Source organism: Sorex araneus, chromosome 5 (genome assembly GCF_027595985.1).
Source record: "Sorex araneus isolate mSorAra2 chromosome 5, mSorAra2.pri, whole genome shotgun sequence".
Classification (NCBI taxonomy): domain Eukaryota; kingdom Metazoa; phylum Chordata; class Mammalia; order Eulipotyphla; family Soricidae; genus Sorex; species Sorex araneus.
Window position 1 is genome coordinate 79822815 of NC_073306.1, and position 17672 is coordinate 79840486.

At 40.7% G+C, this 17672-nt stretch overlaps 1 protein-coding gene across 13 annotated transcripts in view; it reads right to left on the bottom strand.

The window, feature by feature from the left end:
- Positions 1-17672, bottom strand: part of ZNF644 (zinc finger protein 644) — a 91251-nt gene that overhangs the window by 64211 nt on the left and 9368 nt on the right. For all 13 annotated transcript variants that reach the window (XM_055138652.1, XM_055138645.1, XM_055138643.1 and 10 more), the window contains one exon: positions 1791-1851. In XM_055138652.1, coding sequence (XP_054994627.1) covers positions 1791-1812 — 22 coding nt within the window. In that variant the 5' untranslated portion in view covers positions 1813-1851. The remainder of the gene's footprint in view (positions 1-1790; positions 1852-17672) is intronic.

A 17672-nucleotide genomic window follows, 5' to 3' on the forward strand; every position in this document is an offset into this window, starting at 1 on the left:
TGAAAAAATTCAAATCTTCGTATATCAAAATTTTATTTAAAAATCTGTTGATCTGCCCAGAGACACACAAACGAATCTCGGAACCCAGCAGCTCTTGGCAGAAATGCCTCCGCACTTTCTGGTATTTTAGTAATCAAGTTCATAAGCTCTTCATTAGCAATAATAGAAAACAAATTATCTAATGATGCCTTTTCGGCAGCTCTGATTGTTATGGGAAAATTCCAAATAATAATAGTGGGTTTTCTGTCGAAAACTGAATGTAATCCAAGTAAGAGAGAGTAAAGTGAAAATCATCTACCACAGAGGCAAGGTGAGGGGTGGGATGGGGGTATACTGGGGTTCTTGGTAGTAGAACATGTGCACTGGTGAAGGGATGGGTGTTTGATCATTGTATGACTGAGACTTAAACCTAAAAGCTTTGCAACTATTCTCATGGTGGTTCAATTTAAAAAAAAAAAAAGAGGGGCTGGAGTGACAGCACAGCTGTAGGGCATTTGCCTTGCACACGGCCGACCCGGGTTCGATTCCCAGCATCCCATATGGTCTCCCAAGCACCGACAGGAATGATTCCTGAGTGCAAAGCCAGGCATAACCCCTGAGCACCCTGAGTATCGCCAAGTGTGACCCAAAAAGAAAGAGAAAGAAAGAAAGAAAGAAAGAAAGAAAGAAAGAAAGAAAGAAAGAAAGAAAGAAAGAAAGAAAGAAAGAAAGAAAGAAAGAAAGAAAGAAAGAAAGAAAGGCCTCCAAACTTTGCATTAGGCCACCTTCACTGGGCCACCCCAGATGGGAGCGGGTGCTGTCCCTCCGCCTGTTCACTGGGAATTCTAGTGGCTGCCATCTTCCAGATTTCATTGGAAAATCCAGGTACGGGCCAGCAGTGACAACACACACTGGGCCTCCCCCACCCAGCAGAACCCTGAAATGCCACCCACGAACTCTCCCCCCACCCCCTGATACTTATTAAGCTTCTTAACGGCCATGATCCCAGAGACACAAATAAATCTTGGAACCGAGCAGCTCTTGGCAGAAATCTCTCCAGACCTAATTATTAAAACTTTAGAATTCCAAGATTGCACGGCCAACATCATGTACTATTCATAACCAGCAATAGAAAACAATTTGTCTGGGGCTGGAGCAATAGCACAGCGGGTAGGGCGTTTGCCTTGCACACGGCCAACCCAGGTTCGATTCCCAGCATCCCATATGCTCCCCTGAGCACCGCCAGGGGTGATTCCTGAGTGCAGAGCCAGGAGTAACCCCTGTGCATTGCCAGGTGTGACCCAAAAAGAAAAAAAAAAAAAGAAAACAATTTGTCTACTATTGCCTTTTCGGTAGTCTGAGTGTTGGGGGAAAATTCCAAATAACAATGGTGGGATTGGGGTCAAAATATTGAATTATGATCAAAGTAGAGAGAGAGTAATATGGAAATTATCTGCCACAGAGGCAGGGGTAGGGGTGGGATGGGGGTATACTGGGGTTTTTGGTGGTGGAAAATGTGCAGTGGTGAAGGGATGGATATTTGATCATTGTAGACTGAGACTCAAAACACTAAAGCTTTGTAACTGTTCTCACAGTGATTAAATAAACTTTTTTTTAAATGTGTTGATCCTACAGCTCAGTGGTGGAAAATGCTTTGTGTGTATCGGGCCCTAGGCTCAATCAACCTGGCACCAACAAGACAAAAACTTCACCAATTCTGTACTTGAAGATATACTTGAACATTCAATTTTGTCCCCCCTCCATTTTTCCTACTACATATGTGACATTTAAAAAAGTAGTTTTCTACTTACCTAGATTTTGTCTTATTAACATCTCGCCGCAAGAAAAATCTCATTCGAAATTAAATCAAACCTGAAAGAATACAGTAAGAACCATCATTTAGTTTTTGCCTCAGGTATGAAAGTGTCTAACAAAACACGATCATCTTAACTTTCAGTAAATAAATGCTAAGCATTTATCCTGGGGAAAATAATCTATTCCAATGAGAAACTGAGGTTCTAAATCTCTTTTAAAAGACTGATATCTGTTTCAATTTCAATTAAAATTGGTGATAGCAATTAAGTAAAAATTAGTATTTTTTAAGTAAGAATATTTTTTATCAATGTTTACCTAAAATGTTACTATGTGCAGAAGAGATAGTACAGTGGGTAGCGTGCTTGCCTTGCATGCAGCTGACCAGGATTTGATCCCCTGGCACCCCATATAGTACCCTGAGCACTACCAACAGTGATCCCTGAGTGCAGAACCATGAGTAAGCCTTGACCACCACCAGGTGTAGCCTCAAAACAACAATAAAATTTTACTATGTACAAACCAAAAAACATTAACAAGTCTAATAATTACAGTATGACAAAAAAGGATTTATTAACAGTAGTCAAAAAACTATCTAAACAATTTAAGTATTAAATGCCAGGGACTCTTTAGTGTAACTTGACTTATTTAAAAGACACTCCACTAACACTCTATCAAAGATCTAACCCCCAATACTTTGATAAGATTTCACAAATCCTGAAAGCGTACTATGTTTTTTAATCACAGTACTTTACCAATCTCCTTCTCCTTCACCCTGAACAGCAACCAAGTTACTATTCTTCTTAATACTTATTCTCATAAAGTGGTACCATTATAGTTACTACTATTTTCAACTAGATTACTAAAACTGTTCCATTTCAGGGCTATAATGTCTGATTTAACCTTACCCGAACCATTATTTTATAATAGATAGCATAAAGATGTTACATTTATTGAAGGTTCAAGTCTTACAGTATTATTCATCAATTATGTCAGCTTTCTTTATGGATTCCCAGCCTTTACTCTTCCATTCTTTCATCTATATTTAACCTTTTCAACTCTAAGAAGAGGCCCCAATCTCAGCCAACACACCTTTTAACATGTTGAACTCATACTGTTTTGCAGTATCCAGTGACCTGGATACACATAGTTGATTCCGATGCAGTCGATAGATGGGACTACAGGCTGATGCACTGTACACAATTTTACATTCAGATATTATATAGGGGCAAAAGGAATGCAAAATGTGTGGAACAAGGGTAGGTGGTAAGAGGGAGGCAAAACGTTCAATTAAAAGTTATATGTGGCAAAAATCGGTACAGGGTCTCTATGGTTTATAAGAAGAAACAAAGCTATCTGTCTAGATTCCAATAGGTGTCAATATCTCACGTTCCAAACCTGGCCACCAGTAATTGCCAATCATTAATCTATACTAATCTCCGGGAAATGTCAGTCCTCCTTGCATCACTTTGTCACCCTATGTCCAGGTCCTGGGATTGTCTTCACAGTTCAGTCCATGCAGTTGGTTTCAGTGCTTTGCCAGCAGGAACTCCAACAGTGAACTATACTTACCTCCTATCTCTAACTTGCTAACACTTTTATAAAAAGGGGTGAGTGGTTTCCTACTACTTAGCTCAGCCACCCTGGATCTTTCATTTTTTTTTTCAGTTACGTAAAGTTGTGTTTCTCAAGTGCCATAGCAAGCAATGAAAATGCTGCATCAATTCTATATACATATTTTCTGAACTACCACGTCGACACTGAGAGCAAGAATCCATTTGTCTTTTCAGCATTTATACTGGATGACATACAATACATGCATAAAAATGTAGACTAAACCAACCACAGACAATTTTGTATTGTCTTAAAATATACAAAGGAAGACCAAAGATTAGTAAAATTCAGGCCAAAGAGTTAAATCGCCATTTCAATAACCAGAGAGAAAAAAAATCCTCACACTTCTAGATCTACTAATTTTACTTTGGAAAATAAAGGCACCTATTAAAAATACAAATGAGGCCAGAGAGCTATTACTGAGGTTAAGGAACTTGCTGCTCATCCCAGCTCAATTCCTGCCACCATATATATGGTTCCCCTAACCACTACCAGGAGTCCTGAGCACAGTCAGGAGTAAACCCTAAGCAATTTCAGATGTAGTCAAAAAAACAAACAAAAACACCACAAATGGGGCTGGAGTAATAGCACAGCGGGTAGGGCGTTTGCCTTGCACACGGCCGACCCAGGTTCGATTCCCAGCATCCCATATGGTCCCCTGAGCACCGCCAGGAGTGATTCCTGAGTGCATGAGCCAGAAGTAACTAACCCCTGTGCAATGCCAGGTGTGACCCAAAAAGAGCAAAAAACAAACAAACAAAAAAAAACCACCACAAATGACAGAAATCAGCCCAGTGTAATGTTTCAATGAATAAATTAATTTCATTGATAATCAGTACCAAGAATTTGGCACTACGCATGTGTATCCCTTTTTAAAAAGTAATGCAAAAAGAAATACCAAACAGAGTACAACGAGCATCTACAGAATAGGTAAACACTTTTATCCGTTTTCTGGTAATGGTTCATATTCCAAATATATAAGGAATATTACAACTCCAACAGATTAACAAAAGCCCAATTAAAAGCTGGGCAAAGTATAGAATAAGACAAATATCAAATGATTTTTAAAAAGAGAAAACAAGCACATAAAGATGCCCAACACTGCAATTCCTAAGAGAAATGTAAATAAAATATAAACTAAAACCGCAACAAAACTATAATTTAATGTTCATGTACTGACAAGGATTCAAAGAACTGAAACTGCACTGTTAGAAGAAAAGTACAAAGCTGAAGCAATTACAGAATATCGTATGGTGTTTGCACAACAAATAATATATTGAATTACCGTATTACCCAAGCAATCTCAGGTCTGCATACATATCCAAAAGAATGAACTCAAAGAGATCTTAGAGATAATTACAAACCCCACACACTGCAGCCTTGTTCATATAGTGAAGAGGTAGAAGCAACCCAAATATTCAGAGGATTGGTGAATAGAGGTTAGGTGGTGCACTCACAAAAAATGTGTGCAGTCCTGGGCTGGACAGATAATACAGTAAGTAGGGCACTTGCCTTGCACATAGCAAATATGGGTTCGATCTGTACCCTAAGCCAGACAAAAGTGATCCCTGAGCACAGGGCCAGGAACAGCTCTGGCCACCACTGGGTGTGGTCACAAAAGCCAAAATAAGCTCCAGGGCTGGCGGAGCTGCTCTCAGCACTCTGAACAGTGGGGGTGGGGTGCTGTGGTCAGAGTATCTGCAGGAATGAACGTAAGCGTCATTTAAACATTCTCTCTCAAAAAGAGTGCTTTTTGAGTCCAACCCTGTGTCCCAACAGGGTTGGGAGCAACAGTCATGAACTTGCAGAGGTGTCCCTAGCTCCTTTCATGAGAGGCTGACTGGGCATCTTCACTGCACTTAATGCAGTCACTGCACCCCCAGCACAAACCTCGCTGCCACCACTGCCCACAGTGTGTCTTGGAGGAAAATCTGGCTCCTCAGCTCCTGGAGCTCTGACTACCTGGAGACTCCCAAGTATGCCTCCTGGCCAGGCTCTACTCGAATAGTCACGGCATCCAGTCTGGAGCACCTGAATCAAGCAAGGCCATGGCTATGCTCCAACCCCCCCCCACCCCCGGACCCTGCCTAGACCATGATGCGACTCAGTCCTGGCTGCCACTACCACCTGCAGCATGTCTTGGAGGAAAATCTCGTCAAGTCCTTCAGCATTCTAGGCTCCAACTACCTGGACACCAGACCCAAGGACAACGAGACAAGTGGCCCCTGCCCAAACTCTATTGGACTGGTAGCTGCAGCCCGCTAGGAAGGCCAAAGCTACACATGGCTGCCAACCCAGTCCCAGTCCTCACCATGGCCACTACCGGGTCAACCTGAAGTTGCTAGGCAAGAGTATCAGCCGCCTGATAGTACCCTCAGGCTTCCTGACATCCCAAAGTCTCTGTCACGCTTCCAGCAGGACTCCATCAACTTGGGACCAAGTTTTCTGAGAAATTAAACTGCCAAAAATTTAGGTACGCAGGAGTCATACCCACGAACCACCCCCAGCACCATCATGCCAGCTCATCTATACTAGCCTTGCTCCAGAAACGCAGAAATATTTAAAGAGAACAAGACAGAAAATTTCTTTCAAATTTCTCTTGGACATTGCACATGGCTGAATCATCTGGGGCACCCCGGAGTGGGGGAAGAGGGGTTGGTGAAGGCGGGTGAGCCCAGTGCCCACCCAAACAGAGCCCCCAGCAACCACTTGCTCCCACAATCCAAAAATCGCTGCCATGCTGCCAACCAGACTCCATCATTTCTGGACAGACCTCACTGAGAAATTAACCTGCTGAAAATTCAGATATGCAGGATTGTGACTAAAATCTCCACTTTCTCGGGGTCAGATGGGCTACCTCCCCCAAATTCCCAGTATTTCCAGAAACCCCAACAGTCACATCCATATCCCAAAACTGCCACCCAGCATTTCAGTCAACCTAGGTTAAATCCCGGCATCCCATATAGTTCCCTGTGCACCACCAGGAGTAATTCCTGAGTGCAGAGTCAGGAGTAACCCCTGAGCATCACTAGGTGTGACCCAAAAAGAAAAAAAAAATAAAATACTGAGCTTCCTGACATATCATCATCATCATCATCATCATCATCATCATCATCATCATCATCATCATCCTGTTGATCGTCGAATTTCTCGAGCAGTCTCAGTAATGTCTCCATTCGTCCTAGCCCTGAGATTTTAGAAGCCTCTCTTTACTCATTCCTTCCCAACAATGCTGCATTGGAGGCTCTTTCAGGGGAATGAGACCCATCATTCTCAAACACTGACATCTCAAACACTGAAAAAACAGTAGTAGCACACCAAACTGTAGAAGGCAACAAATCTCAATTAAAACAACAAGAACCCAGAAGGCTTAACCTGTAACATCTTAGTAATTTCCGTACAAGGATTTAATGTCTCCATTATGAGGTACATCAACTTACTGGTGAATGGTTAGAAGCCTGCCTCAACTGCTGAGGGAGAAGGCAGTTGGGATAGAGAACCACCAGGACAATGATAGTTAGAAATGATCACTCTGGATAAGAACTGTATGCTGAAAGTAGGTAAAGGAACAAGCATGATAACCTCTCAGTACTTGTATTGCAAACCATATGCACAAAGGGAAAGAGAAGAAAAGTGCCTTCCATGGAGGCAGTCTGGGGTGGGGGGAGGAAGAGATAGAAAAGGGTGGCAAAAGGGATACTGGGGACACTGGTGGTAGGAAAAGTAAACTGGTGGAGGGATGGGTATTGGAACACTGTATGACTAAATCCCAATCATGAAGCGCTTTGTAATGGTGTATCTCGTGGTAATTCAATAAAAGAAATTTTTAAGTGGTTCTGAGAGTAAATTTAATGTTATGTAATATTTACCATTTTAAGTACATATCAAGTAAACAATACAAGGCCAAAAGATTTGGTCTGACCTATGACCAAGAAGCAAAAAAAAAAAAAAAAAAAGTGTGAAATGACAGTTCTCAAATGTTAAGACAGAATACCACTGAAGGGACCCTAAAAGGAGGGAAATAAGTGAGGAGATCCTCCCAAGGAGCATCCAACTAAAGTTAGGTGGTATCCCTAGGTTGGAAAGACCATGCCAGAAGTCTGAAGAAGTCAAAGCAACTAGAAATTGCAGGACAAAGGACTAAAGAGAAGACAACTGTGCAGAGGAAGAACACCAGTAATTATCTTACTACATAATCATCAGAACAAGTTAGTGTGAAACTACATTAAGACCAAGAAACCACGGGAGGCGCTATTGTCCTAATCTCATGCAAAGCCAGAACTAATGTCTGTTCTCCACAGAGTGAAACTTTTGTTCTTGTTTTGTGGCCACACCCACTCTGTGCTCAGGGGTCTCTCCTGATGAGCTCAGTGGACCATATGGGTTGCCAGAGATCAGCAACATGCAGGGTATAAACATCCTACCTGCTGTGCTATCCCCTAGAGTGTGGCTCCAAAATTCAGGTACCTTGCCTCAATACAAAGTTAAAGCAATTCTAGACAAAAAGCTGTTTGAAAGAATAAACAAAGGAGGCATGCAGTTCAAGAGGATGAATTACAAAGTGCTATGGGAATCTTTTAGGGTGACAACTACATTATTTTGTATGACAATGGCTTCCTGAGAAACTCACATCTCCAAATATATTTTAAATTACAAATGTTTGCACTTCACTACTTATCAGTCAGATCTCATTCACTCTATCTTTAAATTTTTCAAGTACAATAAAACCCAAAACAAGGGGCTGGAGCAATAGTACAGCAGGCAGGGCGGTTTGTCTTGCACAAGGCCGACTCAGGTTCGATTCCCAGCATCCTATATGGTCCCCTGAGCACTGCCAGGAGTAATTCCTGAGTGCATGAGCCAGGAATAACTCCTGTGCATCGCTGGGTGTGACCCAAAAAGAAAAAAAAAAATTTAAAAAAAAAAAGGCAGACTTGAAGCAATGCTTCAGTTTAATGGCAGGTAAGTACATGAAAATGCATTATCACTTCTGATTAGGGAAATACAAGATGAAAACTCCAATGAAATTTATCTCTACACAACTACAATTGCCTAAAATAGCAAGACCAACCATACCAACAATTTCCCAAAAGAGATGAGAACATGTATTTATACAAAAACTTAAAATGCCATCTTTATTTGTAATACCCAGATGCAGGGGAATCTTGCAGGAACAGTGCTACAAGTCTGATTGTCAGCACAATGTCCCCCACCCCCACCCCATGCCATGAGATTCTGGTCGCAACCACAACAAAGCATGCAATTCTTGGTAAAGCGCATTTAAGTATGTGCAAGCATCATAGCTGAATAAAACCCCTGGTCAGCACTGCAAAGTGGTACTCCTAATAAGCATCACATCAAAAGTACATCATCACAGAAGCACCATCAACCACAAAAAGGAAACGAGGTAAAATTAAATTTTTAAAATATGAACTCAAAACCAGAGAGATAATAAAGGGGTCAAGGAGCTTGCCCTGTTCAATCCCCAACATCACATATGGTCCTCTGAGCCTTTGCAGGACTGAATCCTGAGCATAGCCAGGTGTGGGTCCCGCCCTTCTTTGCAAAAGAGTGAATCATCCTATCTTCACAAAGTTAAAAGTAGGTCTGACATAATATATGCAATATGGATGGATCTAAGATTATGCTAAGTAGATAAATGCAGAAAACTATTATATAAGATTCCATTTATAAAAATTTCTAAAAATATATTATAAATGACAGAATTCAAATCAGTCAATACCTGGATATAAAAAGGAGAATCAGGAGCTGGAGCAATAATAGTACAGCAGGTAGGGCATTTGCCTTGCACACAGTAGATCCAAGCTCAATCGCCAGAAATCTTTATGATCCCCTGAACCTGCCGCCTCCATAAAAATCAACAAAGACAAAAACAGATATTTTCCAAACTCTAAAAATTAGCTGTAGCAGTTTGGGATGAAATCATTTATAAAAGATGGCTCATTCTTGGGGCCCCAGTGATAGTACAGTGGGAGGGCCACTTGCCTTGCACAACCAAGGCCAACTGGCACCCCGTATTAACCTGACTCTGCCAAGAGTGATCCCTAAGCACCAAGAGCCAGAATAAAGCCCTGAGCACAGCTGGGTGCCCCTCCCCAAGACAGACAGCTAATTCTTGAACAGACATCTGAAATAATATAAACAACATGGATGAACTTAAGAATAATTATATTAATCGGGTCCAAGTAGTTGTCAAGTAGGTAGGGCATTTGCCTTGCACGGGGCTGACCCAGGTTCGATCCCCAACATCCAATATGTTCCCCTGAGCACCACCAGGAGTAATTCCTGAGTGCAAAGCCAGGAGTAGGCCCTGAGCCTTGCCAGGTGTAACCCAAAAAGAAGGAAAAAAAAAAAAGATTATGCTAAGTAGATAAATGCAGAAAAACGAAAGGTTTTATTTATTTATTTATTTATTTATTTATTGCTTTTTGGGTCACACCTGGCGATGCACTTCTGCACTCAGGAATTATTCCTGGCAGTGCTCAGGGGACCATGAGATGCTGGGAATCGAACCCGGGTCGGCCGCATGCAAGGCAAACGCCCTACCCACTGTGCTACTGCTCCAGCTCCCATTTATTTTTTTTTATTTTTTTTATTTTTTGGGGTTCACACCAGGTGATGCACAGGGGTTACTCCTGGGTCTGCACTCAGGAATTCTCCTGGTGGTGTTCAGGGGACCTTATGGGATGCTGGGAATAGAACCTGGGTCAGCCGCATGCAAGGCAAATGACCTACCCACTGTGCTATGGCTCCAGCCCCTGAAAGGTTTCATTTATTGAAAAAAATCTAGGGGGGCTGGAGCGATAGCACAGCGAGTAGGGCGTTTGCCTTGCACGCGGCCGACCCGGGTTCGAATCCCAGCATCCCATATGGTCCCCTGAGCAGCGCCAGGAGTAATTCCTGAGTGTAGAACCAGGAGCAACCCCTGTGCATCGCCGGGTGTGACGCAAAAAAAAAAAAAGAAAAAAATCTAGGGCTGGAGCCATAGCACAGCGGGTAGGGCATTTGCCTTGCATGCGGCTGACCCGGGTTTGATCCCGAGCATCTCATATGGTTCCCTGAGCACCACCAGGAGTAATTCCTAAGTGCAGAGCCAGGAGTAACCCCTGTGCATCACCAGGTGTGACCCAAAAAGCCAAAAAAAATAAAAATCTAGAAAACATTATAAATGACAGAATTCCGATCAGTGTCTTGGCATAAATAGAATAAATGGGAAAAGATTACAATGGAACATCAGGCACTGTATGTTGCCGTATTCCAGCTGTACCCTGTAGCAGCTTTCAAAGTCAAAATCTCACAACACCAACACCAATGAAAACCAGCAGCAGAGAAGTGACCTCAGTGGGACAGAAGCTCCTCACTGACCCATTCATATAAGACTGCTATTATTTGGTATGCCTGGTAATTTTTAGAAAGATCCCACTCCAAAATCTATTATAATCTGGCCTCAGAGTTCACCCAGTGTGAAAGCCCTTTTCCCTAAGCAATTCTTTAAAAACATCTGTTTGAAACAATTTTTTATACAAAGATAATTGTTCCAAATATAAACTCACTGAGGCAATGGACAACAAATGAGGCTAATAAAAAGGCTTAAAAAGAAAAGTTGGAAAGTTTAGAAATCTATCTTTAGGAGCTGGAGCATTAGTACAGCAGGTAGGGTGATCCTGTATGATTCCCCAAGCACCTCCAGGAGTAAGTAATTCTTAGTGCAGAGCCAGGAGTAAATCCTGAGCATAGCTAAATGTAACACAAAAAAGGGTCTGAGAGAGGAGGAAGGAGGAGGGAAGAAAAGAAAAGAGGGAAGGAGGGAAGGAAGGGAGGGAGGGAAGGAGGGAGGGAGGAAGGAAGGAAGGAAGGAAGGAAGGAAGGAAGGAAGGAAGGAAGGAAGGAAGGAAGGAAGGAAGGAAGGAAGGAAGGAAGGAAGGAAGGAAGGAAGGAAGGAAGGTCTGTCATTGAGATTCTAGATGATGTATGTATAGGCAAGTTTGTATAAGAGCTCAGCTGTGCAAATACTCAAGAAGACCCAGAAAAGGCACTAAATGCTCACTTTTGGCTAACCTGCAATCACTGTACAAACAGGAAATGAAGGATGAGGCAAAGTCTCAAACTTCCTGGGTGAGAACTGAAAGCATGTTCCAACACACACAGAGCTTCTCAAAAATTACTCAAGAGACATACTGGACACAGGCATTTCTGGAAATTTCTATCCAATTAGCTAATCACTTAGTTTAGAGACTTTACTGCTATGCGTGACAAAGAAATTTCTCAGCAAGACTATTAAATAACAGTACAAAAAAAAATAGGTAGAGGAGATATCTAACTCTGTGTACTGTGGTAGAGCCGCAGTTTTTATAGAAAGACTTTTCAATACAAAATGACAAGACGGGCTGGAAACACAGTACACAAGACGACATTAATGTTCAAGAAGCCACTTCAGTCAACTCTGGTTCAATTTCCCACACTGCCTATGGTACCCTGAACACAGTCAAGGGTCAATTCTAAGCACAAAATGAGGAATAGTTTCTTAGCACCACTGGGAGTGGCTCAAATCCACTCTCCAAAGTACAAAACAAAAAAGAAAGCAAGCATGACTTGTTCACATAAAAACTTAAAAAGCAATCAATAAAACTGTTCCTAAAAGAATTCAATCAATGGACTTCACAAAGTTTAAAATTCAAATGAATATAGAAATAGTATCAACAACTCTAAAATTGAAAAGTAAAATAAATTTGTATATTTATTTTCATTTCAAACATATAAAATACATTTGAAATGAAAAAATACAAACAACACACCAAAACTATGTGAAAGGAAATTTGTGACTATATGTACCTCAAATCAATGTCTTAAAATATTTCAAACCAATAACCTAACTTTTCACCTTCAGAAACCAGAACAAACTAAAACTCAAAGCAGAAATTACAGCAGAAATGAAACAGAAAATAGAGAAAAATCAATGATACAAAGTTGTTTCTTTGAAAATAGCAAGAAAATTGACAAGGCTTCAGCTAAATTACTGAGAAAAAAGTAAAGACAAATTACCATAATCCAGAATGAAAATGGGGCTAATTAATTACTACCAACCTTTTTATAGGATATTAATCAACAACTACATGACAACAAACTAGATGAACAAATTCTTAGAAACTACAGATATCAACTCAAAATAACACAGCCACAAGTATATTACACGTGTATAGACCTACAACAAGTAAAAAAAATAAAGACAGCAATAATAATTTTTTTTTTTTTGCGTCACACCCGGCGATGCACAGGGGTTACTCCTGGCTCTGCACTCAGGAATTACTCCTGGCGATGCTCAGGGGACCATATGGGATGCTGGGAATCGAATCCGGGTTGGCCGCGTGCAAGGCAAACGCCCTACCCGCTGTGCTATTGCTCCAGCCCTGAGAGCAATAATAATAAATTCTCACAAGATACCCAAGAGATGGCCTGTATATGTCATTCAGAGCCTCACATATAAAGCACTATGTTTGACCAGTAAGCTACATCCAAGTCCGCTAGTTAAACCAAATTTTTAAAAGTCACTAATGCCAAATCTTATACTCTTGACAGAGAGAAGATATCCTAATTAATTTTATGGCCCAATTAAAAAAAAAATACCAGAAAGAGAACTACAAATAAAAATCTCTTACAAATATCTTTTTCCTAAAGACTATAGTTCCCTTTGTCCTGATAAATCTAATCTGAACTGCTGCAAAGCATCATCCTAGGTGTTCTCTTCTTTCCTCTACAGCTGCCTGAATTCCTCCCCTTTTTAATTTATCCCAGCACTGAGTCCATGACCTCTCCTAATGTCCTCTGATACACTGCACTTGATATAAGTATTCTACTAACCTTATACAAGCTTTATATATTTTAGGTCATTCCCACACATAACAGCTGAAAGTAGTATAGAATTAGATTGGAATGAATACCTTTCCTTCAGGAGTTTGATGGTGTGAATCCATTACCAATTATTTTCAGTTACTTATTTTTAAACATTTTTACATGCTTAATCTTGAACCCCCCAAAAGCTTTTAGGATCTTCCCTTGATTTCTGGTGTCTGAAATCTCACGGTAACATGATGGGTTCTTTTTATTGTGTCACTTGTTTCATTACACTGAGCATTCTGTAAACCTTTCAATGTGGAGATTCAAGATTTTTTGTTCCTTTTGAATATTTTTGTCAGTTCCAAGAATCAACCCAAGGCCTCATACATGCAAGGCAGGCATGTTACCAATGAGCTACAACACAAACCCTGCCCAGTTGTTATTATTGTGTTGTTGTTGGGGCGGAGGGTGTGGGGAGGGGGGGAGACAGGAAGGAAGAGGGACAACACACCTGACTGTTTTCTATCTTATTCATAGTTTCTATGTTCAAGATCAGTCCTGGCAGGGTTCAGGAAACCGTATGTGGTGCCAAGAATTAAACCCAAGTGAACTGCATACCAGGCAAGTGCCTTCCCTACCTACTATTCGTTAGTACTCTCTCTCCTCTCTCTGTCCCTCCCTCCCTCCCTCCCTCTCTCTCTCTGCCTCTCCCCTCCCTCTTCCTCCCTATCCCTACCCCTCCCTCCCTCTCTCCCCCCCACCCAAAGTATTATTTCTTGTATGAAAGATACAATGATCCCTTTCTTTCCCAAATAGATCAGTAACTTTTAGAAATGTTTTCCTCTTGAATTGTTCCTTTCTCCTTCATTCTGGCTTATCCTCAAGTATTTAATGATCCTTCATCTCATATTTTTAAATCAAAACACCTCAAGATGAAAAAATCAAACACCTACACAATAAAAAAAAATCTATGTTAATAGACAGATGTCACTTTAAGATGCTCAGTCTGGAAAATATCCTTGGTGGATCCCCATCTTGTTAATTTTGGTCTTTTTTTTTCCTTAGTCATCCATTTACTGTACCAAGATTTTTTCCAATCCCACATCTGGAGGAACAAGTTTAAACTTAGTAATCTCAAAATTAGGGAAAAGAGACTAGGGGTGATTACCAGATCAACAAGCAGATTTTCTAACAAACTGATTTGTAGACACCCATAGCCAGTGCTATGCCAAATGTTCCAAAGCACAAAGAGCTTTCCTCTGAACACCAAGACTTGGACGGAAGTAAGACACCATCATCTCCCAGGAAGCTCCTGGATGCTACTTACTTGCTATAGGACTTCTAGAAAATTATTTTAAGGTACTGGCAGTCAGCAATTCTTAAATTATTCCAGAGCTCTCCAGTACCAATTACAGGCCAACTCTAGGCACTCCTCACTAATAATAAAAAGCCTGTCTTCTCAGATCTGAGAAGTAAGTAACTTGTTTCTTTTCAGCTTCCCAAGTTTTACTTGTATGATCAATTTCCCTGTTATCTTTGTTCTTGATAATCTATGTATTTAGTTTTAAAATCTTATATTACTATCAGACTTGATATTTAATCCACAATGCTTAAATATTCATCACCAGCCTGTCATGTGTCATGTCTTTGCTGTATGAAATTTAGACACACATTCCAACATAACAGGGTCTTAACCTCACATTCCAACAGAACAGGGTCTTACCTAAGTAGTTGTAATTTTGGCTTTTCTTTTCTTTGGGGGTCACACCCAGCGATGCACAGGGGTTATTCCTGGCTCTGCACTCAGGAATTACTCCTGGCGATGCTCAGGGGACCATATGGGATGTTGGGAATCAAACCCGGGTCAGCCAGTGGTATGACAGTATCTTGCAGCTAGGTATGGGTGACCTCTCATAAGCACCTATGTAAGCACTGTGGTGACTGCCAGAAAGCACTAAATCAAAACACACAATTTAAGAAGTATGAATCCGGGGAAACAGGTGTACACACCTACACAAGTAAGATGTGACCCACAGCAAGCACCAAGGCTTTAGTATGCAAGCACCACAACCAACTATGCAAACTCCAGAAAATACCATAATGAAGTGCACAGGAGAACTTTTTTTCTTTTTAAATTTCAGGGGCCAAGAAGAAGGTTCAAAAAGCTAGAACACATTCTTTGCATGTGGGAGCACTTTTATTCAATACCCTGCAGTTCATGTTCCACCCCCAGCCCCCAGTGCTGCCAGTAGTCCCAATAAGAAATATTTTTAAAAACAATATTGCTATTAAAATGTATGTAACCTAAATTACTGACCTGACCTAATGAATTGAATATGAATTAAAAAATTCATACTACTAAAAGACAAAAACTGCCAGCCAAGAATGTTATCCTAAAATTGTGATTCAAAGATGAAGAAATTAAGGCTTTCCCAGACAAATACAAACAGAGCTTACCCCATTTGCAAGAAAGGTCGAAAGTTCTGCAAAAAGAAATGGGGACTCAAGGGGACAGCTTGGTGACTTACAAGTGCCTGCATGGTAAGGGTAGAACCACACTCTCAATCCCCTAAGGCACTGTACACAGCAAAGTGCACACCTACCTGCTGTACTATTTGTGCCTGGCTGTGCTGCTGCTGGTGATCTCCAGCAAACAAAAAAATTTTAGCAATCCCCACAAAGAGATGTGCAAATACCCTAGCCAAGAAATACAACCCCTGACAAGCACGTCAGCACCACAGCTGATGTGACCCTCAGCAAGCACAACTACAATGTAAAGGAACACCAGGACTGAAGACTACAAACTGAGCTGGCACATGTACAAGCTCACAACTAAAGAGTGGCACCCCATAGGCACCACATGATGCTTATGATCCAATGATGTGACACCCTTCCCCATCACTAAAGAAAAGGGGAGAACATTTTAAGTATTTATTTAAAAAAAAAAAGAAACAAAAGATCAGTCTGGAACAAATGGACAACCAGCTATAAAGTTACCAAAAAATGGTGAAAATGAAACAACAAAAGACAAAAGAGAAGGATGAACAGAAAACCCATTGAGTCAAATAAAGATACGGCAATACCAGCACACAAAATAACTTGTTTTAATACAGAAAGTATGATTAAAACCTGCACAGTAACTACAAAACTCTGGAAGATGCTTCAAAGGGAGAAAAAAAATGAAGAAATGGGTCACAGGGAAAATCAAATGGAAATGCAGCTAGAAACAGGAGGAAAAAAATAAACATAAAACAACCAAAAGCTTAAGAGAGATTTATAATGTTAATTGTCTGAATTCACCAAATGACAGAATGGCTAAATGAGTAAACCAAAATCTACCTTTACTATTCATAAAAGTCTCAAATTAGATGTAAAAACAAACAGGCTCAGAGTGAAAGACTGGAGCAAGGTATTCAAGGACAGTAATTTGCTAGTCATATCTGACAAAACAAACTTTCAATCAAAAAAGGTAGCAAGAGGGCTGAAGTACAGCAGGTAGGGCGTTTGCCTTGCACAAGGCTGACCTGGATTCGATTCCTAGCATTCCATATGGTCCCCCGAGTCTTGCCAGGAGTAATTCCTGAGTGTACAAGCCAGGAATAACCCCTGTAATTGCCGGGTATGACCCAAAAAAGGAAAAAAAAGAGTAACAAGAAACAAATATGAATATTATATATCAACTGGTCAATACAATAATAATCTAATAGTCATCAATGTACACACACATTAACAAGCAGACATCCAAACACACAACATCCCTCAAAGGAAACAGACATCACAATCTCAGCATACCACTTATAGAATTGAGATCATCTAGACAATTGCTTCCCAAAGTAGGTGATACCAAAGGTGGTGGAGAGGGAATGCAATGGAAAAGTCCAAGGAGGCAGTAGTAGTAATGGGGGTAACTAGGAAAAGAGGAGACAGAGAAGCACTTTGTTTGCTTAAATAGACTGATTTAAAGTGGGAGGAGAGGGGGAACAGGGGAGGGACACATTAATTTTTTCCAAAAAGGGCTGGGAGGCCAATTAAGTCCAGGGCTCACTGATTTAGACTAAAAAATTAACAAGAAAATCAAGTGACTGAAACACAAGCTTCATAGAAATTTCTATACTAAAAGGATTATATATTATTCTAAAACACATGGGACATTTTCTAGAATCTGCTCAAACACTAAATATGTGAAAATCAAAATTTTATCAAGCACCTTTTCCAATCACACTATTATCAGACTAGAAATAAAAAAGAAAATATGGAAAATTTCAATTATCTATAGACTAAACAACATGCTTCTGCTAACACTTGGGTCAATAAAAAATCAAAACATAAATAAATTACCTAGGAGCTGGAGAAATAGTACAGTAGGTAGGGCACTTGCCTTGCACGCAGACAACCCAGGTTTAATCCCTGAA